At 37.9% G+C, this 8,871-nt stretch overlaps 1 protein-coding gene across 1 annotated transcript in view; it reads right to left on the bottom strand.

Moving 5' to 3' along the window:
- UTRN (utrophin) overlaps positions 1-8,871 on the bottom strand; it is a 731,009-nt gene that overhangs the window by 74,841 nt on the left and 647,297 nt on the right. The window contains 2 exon segments of the mRNA XM_042782042.1: positions 1,612-1,769; positions 7,348-7,433. Coding sequence (XP_042637976.1) covers positions 1,612-1,769; positions 7,348-7,433 — 244 coding nt within the window.

Below are 8,871 nucleotides of genomic sequence, written 5' to 3'. Positions count from 1 at the left end.
GAGGGCAAATAACAACAACAACAACATGCCTCTAAACATGACCCTGTTTGGAAAGAGAGGTCTTTGTTATGTTCATTAGGCCCTATCTGAGCAGGGTGGGTTCTAAATCTCATCATTTCTGAGTTATAAAAGGAGACACATGCAGGGAGAAGAGGAAGGCAGATGACAGAGACTGATATATCTCCAATGACTGCCGACAGCTACTAGAAACAGACACAGACAAAAAGAAACTTCCTAGAGCTACACCTTAGGTTTGGACTCAGCCTCCTGCACCTGTGGTACATCTGTTATGGCAGCACTAGGCAACTAAGACACTTACCTTTAAATCTTATTTTTAAAAATCTTGCTGACAAGGACACAGGGCATTTTAATTAACGTATTTAGCAAGTATTTGCTGAATAGATATGACGGTCAAGGCACTGTACGTAGGGGATATATGTGTATGTGCATATACGTAGAGAGAGAAGGATCTCTGGTGTCACAGTGATTAAGGCATTTGGCTGCTAACCAAAGGTTGGTGTTTTGAACCCACCAGTCGCTCTGTGAGAGAAAGATACTTCAGTCTGCTTCCGTAAAGATTCACAGCCTTGGAAATCCTATGGGGCAGTTCCATTCTGTCCTATAGGGTCACTCTGAGTATGGATTAACTTGATGGCCGTCAGTTTGGTTTTAGGGTATAGATAGATAGATAGATAGATAGAGATAGAGATAGATAGATAGATATATGGAGAGAGAGAGAGAGATGTATATTATATATAGACATATATATACACACACACACACACACACATATGTATACACACACAGTCCCTGTCTTCATAGAGCTCAGATTCAGGTAGAAGAAACAAATACTAAACAATTCCACAACTGAGCATGTACTTATAATCATAACGAATACTGGGGGAAGTTGTCGTTGTTATTTGCCATCGAGTTGGACCCGACTCATAGCGACTCCTCCTTGGGTTTCCAAGGCAGTACCTATAGAAGTAGATCGCCCAATCTTCCTCCCAAGGAGTGGCTGGTGGGTTTGAACTGCCAGCCTTCTGGTTAGCAGTCAAATGTCTTAGGCACTATGCTACCAGAGCTCCTACTATAGGGAAGAGGTGGAAGATACTATGGTCCTCACAGCAGGGGCACACAACCTCATCTGAAGAGGTCAAGGAAGGGTTTTCTGAGGATATGAGATTTAAGCTGACATTCAAAGAATGAATAAGGATTAGCTATGGAAAAAGGGTGTGAGGGCAAAAGGTAAGGAAGAGCATTCTAAATAAAGGGCAAGGATCAAGGAACTAAAAGAAAGAAAGTAGGGCTGGAAAGCAGAGGGCAAGAGAGTGAGTGACAAGATATGAGGTCAGGGCAAAACTCAGCAAATCACAGTGACCTTACAGCATGTGTTAAGGATATTTTATCTAAAGAGAAGTACACAGCCTCCTTGAGAGAGTCATTGTCCCTTGAATCAAATGTGCCTTAAGAAATAAGATATAAGTACATTTGGATGGCCCCTAAAGTCTTCTACTATTGGCTCTAGCCCAAGGTCCCTGTTCCATTTTTCAGCACATTCTCTAGACCCTGCTCAACACATCCTAGGCTCCAGCGATCCTTTGTATTTACCTGTTGGAAGCAGCTGCGGACACTAGGTTCAATATTACTGCCTCCGAAAGCTGCTACTTCCCCCAGCTGCCGAGGGATCTGGATGGCATCATGGAGTAACAGGCCCAGCTGTCTCTGGTCACACATTTCTGTCGGCCCCGCCACTTCCTTAAAGAGATCTACAAGGAAAAGCAAGGGGTTAACTTTCAGCTGCCTATACTGTTCTTTTCCTTAAAATATGTCTTTAGTTAAGTGGATTTAGTCTGTAGATCAAAAATAGTTTCAGAGGGACAAGAATCAGCAGCATAGTCCCTGGAGTGCCAATGCTCAAGATCAGAGAGTTCATCAATACTGTCTGTAATCAGGAATCTAGTTAAACACACTATGTAAAACAACCTACTACTGTATGCCAATACATTAAAAGAAAAACAACAACAACTAGTTGCCATTGAATTGGTCCCAACTCACAGTGACCCCGTGTGTTTCAGAGTAGAACTAGAATCCACAGAGTCTTCAATGGCTGATTTTTTGGAAGCAAATTGCCAGATCTTTCTTCCCAGGCCTCTCTGGTTAGGCTCAAACTGCCAACCTTGTGGCTAGCAGTTGAGTACATTAGACATTTGCATCACCCGGAGACATTCAGATGTATAAATAAATGAGTTAATACAAATTTCAGTTTTAAATGGTACAAAAATGCCCATGGGTTAATATAATGGAATCAATAAGGATTTTGATGCTTCTTGATAAAGAAAAAGGGTCAAAAATAAAGTGTCAAACACAATTTATCAGAAGAATAAATATACCTTAAAGAGCAAACTTTTAAATTTTAACAGGCTCATTTATCAACTTTTATGTTCCCTCCTAATTTCAATATTCTATTAAACATGTATTTTAGTTTCTATTAAAGATTATTATACTCGAATTTATTTTTATAAGAAACACTAAAAATTACAAGGAAGTGTGTTTCATTGTTTATTTTCAGGAGAACCCCGTTATGAGAAAACCCAATCAGCTCCTCATTCTTTATTAGTTATGAAAAGTATTTTTGCTTTACTTCATGTAATAAAATACATTTGTTCAAATTTAAAGGACTGATTTGAAAAAACTAAGTAAAAATCATACTTTCACATAATTTTTGTTTTCTTATTCTTAAGAAAACACTGATTTATTTCTATTATTCTTCATTTATTAACAGTAGCTCTTCTTTCTAGTATTTGCTTACTTTTTATTTACTATGTGCAACAATTTTAAGATTAAAATGATTACCAGATTTCCTGCAATAACATTAATGTACTTAAGTAAGTTACTTCTGGAGTATGGAGGAATTTTAGATAAAAACAATTCACTTTATTATAAAAACCAATCCTTTTTTCCATAGTTCTAAAACACTAAAAAAAAAAAGTAAATGTTTTTCATGTGAAGTTTTCCAGGAATAGTAGAAAATAGGATAAATATTTATTGGATCATAAAAACCATTTTTGAACATTACCTGATACAAAAATATAAAATCAAAAGATGTCATTAATTTCTTAATGGGAATAATAGTTCTGAAAACCCAGCCAATGAAAAACCAGTGGGTCCTAATGGTCCAATCCCATTGTGCATGGGATCACTATGAGTCCAGGCCAATTGGGTGGCAGCTAACAAAAGCATTGCTAGATCTAGCACCGTCAAGAGTGAGCTTTCAAACAACTGAACCAAGCTCAGTGATACTGACACTGTAATTATAATGAAATATGACTTTAATTATAATATACATAGGGAAAGCAAATTCAATTAAGATAAATGTAATTTTTATTATCATTTGTTTCACATAGTTTAGAGTTCTACTTCGTTTCTTTTCACCTTTTAAAAAATAGACTATCACAGCTAAAAACTACTTATCCAGGATTCTTATTATGATGTTCATCTTAAAGCCATCCCAAGGAAGATACTTATTAGGTGAATACAGAGTTGAAGTATATCTTTAATAATCTCTATGGAGAGGTGCACATTTTCAGTGATACCAACCGTGTGCAATTTTCCTTTTTTTGAGATGAAGACCTATATTACTGTGCCACTATTGAGACAAAACTACTCGTAAAACATTAGGAGAAAAAAGATTCAAGTTAACTTATTCCTAAACTCTTATGCAAGTTCACATTTTGATATTGTAATTAGATACAGAATGCAGTCTCAGGACGTAGAGACTGGGCCAGAGGAAAGTAACAATCAAAAACCCAAATTCCAAGAAATCACATTCTGTAAGAAACACAAGTGGCCATTCAAAAGGATGATGTATAAATGTCTTGTTGATGAGGACAGGAAGCTAACCAGCTCTAAGCTGCAAAGCCAGGATACTGTTTGAACCTAATCAAGGGATATTCTCACGAAGGCACAGAGAGCAAAGGAGGAGTTACAGGGGTGACAGTCAACACTGAAAAACCAGTATTTAGGTGGATACCAACTGACTTGGATGGCGTCTCTGCCACTGAGTCTGAAGAGCAAATTGCCTTCCATATTAATTCTAACAAAGGAAATAATGAAGAAGTAAGTGTTCTAATATCACTGGGGCAATCAAAACTGGAATTGGAATTGCTAAGGACCTCAAACTAAAAACCAAAACAAAACCCCACAACATTTACAGACTCTTAATACTCCCAGTAAAGATTCAGGTTAAATATTTCAACCCAAGAGAGTTCTTATTTAATTAAGTACTAAAATGGCATGGTTAGTGGATTAAATTAAATATCAGATATTCTCATTGCTGGGACTTTTGCTTCCTCTTCCGTAATCTGAAACTTTAATATTGAATTATAGGCAGATTAAGTGTCCTGGCATTCTAGGAAGTGTCACCATTACAGTACAAGAGTGTATGTGTAACTATGTATGCTGAAACACACTCCTCATCAGAAAGGTGACATATTCAGATGTATTTGAGCATGTGTGTGCAGAGAAAAGGCAACGTGTCATTTACACATTGCATTTGGTAGAATTTGTTTTTTGCTGTATTGCTACAGAGCTCAGTTGTAACTCTTTCTTTTGGTGTCAGGTTATTTCCTGCTAATCATCTTAAAAAGAAAGGGAGGAGGGGATCATGAATCAAGGAAAATAGATGAAGTATACATTTTTAAGATTTCTGATTAGAGGTTGATTTTGCATTCGTTTCAGAATACATGCAGCACTGCGATAAAACTGCAATTCTCTTTCAGAGTCCTAATTCTATACGCTTTCGAGAGCACATGAAGACTCAAACTCACAGATCACAAATAACACCCTTTCCAATTGTGGTGTATTGATGCTTTCATTAAATGTTCCCTTCTCAATCACAGAAGTAACTATTTTAGCTTTGACAAATCTTTTGGCAAAAATGCTGGTGAAGACTACTTAGGTTCTGAGTAAACACAATGCCACATGACAAAAGCCTTGTGCAAAACTGTTTTCTGCCTGGCTTACTCCATCAGGGAAACTCACCTCTTGATCCTACAATCAGCTTTTCATTTCACACAAATTCACAGCCCTTTTCACTGACACTGTTGTCAAACTATGTAAGAAAACCAAGCCACCAGCTTCTAGACCTGAATTCAAAATCAAATAACCTTATAGCATCACAGATCATTCACTTTTTTTTAAGGTGTGTATGCTGATACTGAAAGAAGCTCTGGTGGCACAATGCCTAAGACATCTGACTCCTAACCAAAAGGTTGGCGGTTCAAACCCACCAGCCCCTCTGCAGAAGGAAGATGAGACAATCTACTTCTGTAATGATTTACCACCTTGGTAACCTAATCAGGGTTGCTTTGAGTTGGAATTGAGTCAGTGACAGTGGGTTTTTTTAATCCTCATATAGGAGCCCTGGTAGCGCAATGGCTAAGTGCTCAACTGCTAACCAAAAGGCTGCTACTCAGACCTACCCATTGGGTCCACAGCAGAAAGACCTGACAATCTGCTTCTGTAAAGAGAAAACCCTAGAAAACCCAGTGGGGCTGTTCTACTCTGTCACATGGGGTCATTGTGAGTTGAAATGGACTCTACGGCATGTGAAACATCATTCTCAAAACTCACTAAGAACAAGCAGATCAAAAAGACTCTTATTTTCTGTGTCTTTCCATTCATAAATTACCCCATTCCTCTCCCAACATATGTGGGCATATCTGTGAAGAAACATCCCTGGGTAGTGCAAATGGCTAACATGCTTAGCTGTCAACCAAAAGGCTGGAGGTTCAAGTTCACTGATAGGTAACATGGAAGAAAGGCCTGGTGATCCACTTACAAAAAATCAACCATTGAACACTCTCCTTTGGGCAGTTCTACTATGATATATATCCATAAATGGCAAGTGGTTCATTTTTATCTCTAAAGAGTCATCTGGGAATGGAATATGCATGGCAGGATCCAATTACTCATATTTATTGGAAAAAATTCAATCAAATGGTATTTTACAGGACTTAAGGGTTTGGGGACACAGCAGCAATGGCTACCATTTACTCAACACCTGAGTTTCTCAGCTCTTGTCAACATACATCTCTAGTTCTTTGCAAAGAAGGAATGGTTAGCTTCATTCTCCAGGTGAAGAGAACTGCAGAATTTGCTAAATTTCAGCTTCCAAAACCTCTTGACTGGTTGGTATTCCATGGGACCACATAACCTACCCAAAGACACTCCAGTGTAGACCTGAGACTTGAAGGCAGGTCTCTCTGGCTCCTGAGTGCGGACCCCTTCTGAATGCCAAGATGCCCTCATTAACTGACAGCTAAAAGGACACCACTGATTTATTTGGTAGATAAAAACAAATATAAAGAAATTAAACAACACTTGCCACAACACTGTATCATTTTTATTTTGTTACATTTGTAAGATATAATTACCTGAGATGAATGTCGCACTACCACCTATCTGTCAGTTTGTCATACTGTGGTGGTCTGCATGTTGCTGGAAAGTCAGGCCACTGGTATTTCAAATACCAGCAGTGTCACCCATGGTGGACTGAGAGATTAGAAGGGCCTGGCTACCTACTTCCAGACATCAACCAATGAAAACTCTATGGATGGCAGAATATTCTCTGATTTGCTTACTAGGGAAAGACTGATGGCCAGAGAAGGACTTCAAGCTTGGCACAGTGCAGGCTCAGTGAAGGCTGGGAAAACACTCAATTAGAGGGACTGACACAGTGGCCCCAACAAGGGACGCAAACATACCACGGATCACGAAGTGGTGCAGAACCAAGCAACGTGTGTTTCTGTTCTACATGAAGTAACCGTGAGTCAGAGCTGACTGGACTGCAACTAGCAACCACAGTGCCTATAAAGGTTTTAATTGATCTTAATTCTTTTACAGTTTTAAAGTGTACAGAAACAGAAAAAGCTTGGGCTTTAGAGTCAGATAAACCTAGGATCAAATTCTGGCCCCACCACTTACTGGATGGGCAGCCGTGGACTGGATTCTTAACCTATTGGAGTATTAACTGCCTCAGCTGGAAGATGGAAACCACAATCTGTACATAATGGGGAGATGATTTTATGAATTAAATGAGATATGCTTTGTAGCAGGTTCTTACTCCAACAGGACAACTTGCCTCTGGATCCCTAATCAGCCTTTCATTCCCCATAAATCCATAGTCCTTGGCACTGATGCCCTTTGTCCCATTTGGTACATGCATAAAGATTAAAAAAAGTGGGAATTATTATTATCAACAAATCACATAAAGTCAATTCCCAACAAACGATTATCACTATTATTACTAAAAATACTATTGGTATAGGACATGGTCTTACATACATCGGTATTTTTCTTCTAAGAGACCTTTGGAAAGAGACATCAATCCAATCTTCAGACTCTGTACTCTTATTTTTCCAGTGCGACCCCTGAAATTATAAGAACCTCAATGTTAGATATATTTAAAACTGTATAGTGTATTATTTTGAATACCTACTTTCTTGAGAGTAAGCCATTAAAAATAATCTCACCTTAAAGAAAAACTTCAAACTTCATTATTCACCTTTACCTTACCTACACTTCATAATCAATTAATGTGAAACACAATACTGTAATTTCATGACATTTTAATGGTGTGCTTGACCTAGTATGAAAGAATACATAGCCTCAAGTCATATTATAACACAAGAATTAAGACCAAATTAAAGCAAGATGAAAACTGTAATTATAAAGCAGAAAAGATTTCAACTCATAAATAAACTGAAAAACCAAACTCACTGCCATTGAGTCTATTCCAACTCACAGCAACCCCGAAGTAGACTGCCCAGTCTTCCTTCCAAGGACTGGCTGGTGGGTTTAAACCACCAGCCTTCTGGTTAGCAGTCAAATGCCTTAGGCACTCATAAATTACTACTGCAATTATAATATTCAATGTTCTTAAGCAGGTGTGGAATTCTATTTGGGGAAGCATTACATTCTAATTAAATACAAACTGCATTAATTAATCAACACTAGGAAATAGTTTCACATTATGCTCATGAGAGATCATTTCAATTTCACATAGAAGCTGACTTAGAAAAAAATCTATCTTTATAAGCAGAGTTTATTTTTATTCTCTCACTTATCAAGGAATTACTGAGTTGTCTACCAAATGTCCCTCACTGGACGAGGTCCTGGGAATGGGGGAGGAAAACACAGAAACTACAAAAAAGTTAACAAGATATAATCCTTGCTATGGAATAGCACATGTTCCCGAAAAAGAGGCCTTTATTGGGAGCTCTTACTGCCTAAGGCATTTGACTGGTAACGAAAAGGCTGGCGGTTCAAACCCACCAGCCATTCCTCAGAAGGAAGATTGGGCAATCTACCTCCCTAGAGATACTGCCTTAGAAACCCAAGGAGGGGTCGCTATGAGTCAAATCCACTTGAAGGCAGTGAGGTTTTATTTTGTTTTGTTTTTGTTTTTGGTATCTTTGTTATTTCAGACTCAGGTTCATTTTTCAGTTTAGGTATTTATTGTTATTTTCTTATATTTTTTTCAATACACAAGAATGGTACACCTAAAACCTATTACTAAAGGTATGTAAAATTATATTTAATGTCTAGACATGCATGCTCTTCACAATTAGGTAACTTCACTTTGGTTGCTGCCTTAGTTTGTTGCTGTCGAGTCGTACCCAACTCATAGCGACCCCTCCTTGGGTTTCCAAGGCAATATCACTATGGAAGTAGATTGCCCAATCCAACCAACTTATTGAACAGCACTACTGTGTAGGCATACAACATTCAGAACTGACCTTTAAAATAACTATATTCTAAAATTTAATATAAATAAGTCATTATAATCATAATTTATAAATTAATATA

The sequence above is a fragment of the Orycteropus afer genome, unplaced genomic scaffold (genome assembly GCF_000298275.1).
Source record: "Orycteropus afer afer isolate SDZICR_OR568_19922 unplaced genomic scaffold, OryAfe1.0 scaffold00226, whole genome shotgun sequence".
Taxonomy (NCBI): Eukaryota; Metazoa; Chordata; class Mammalia; order Tubulidentata; family Orycteropodidae; genus Orycteropus; species Orycteropus afer.
Note: the sequence above shows the minus strand (reverse complement) of the source record. Positions and strands in the feature narration are given on the sequence as shown.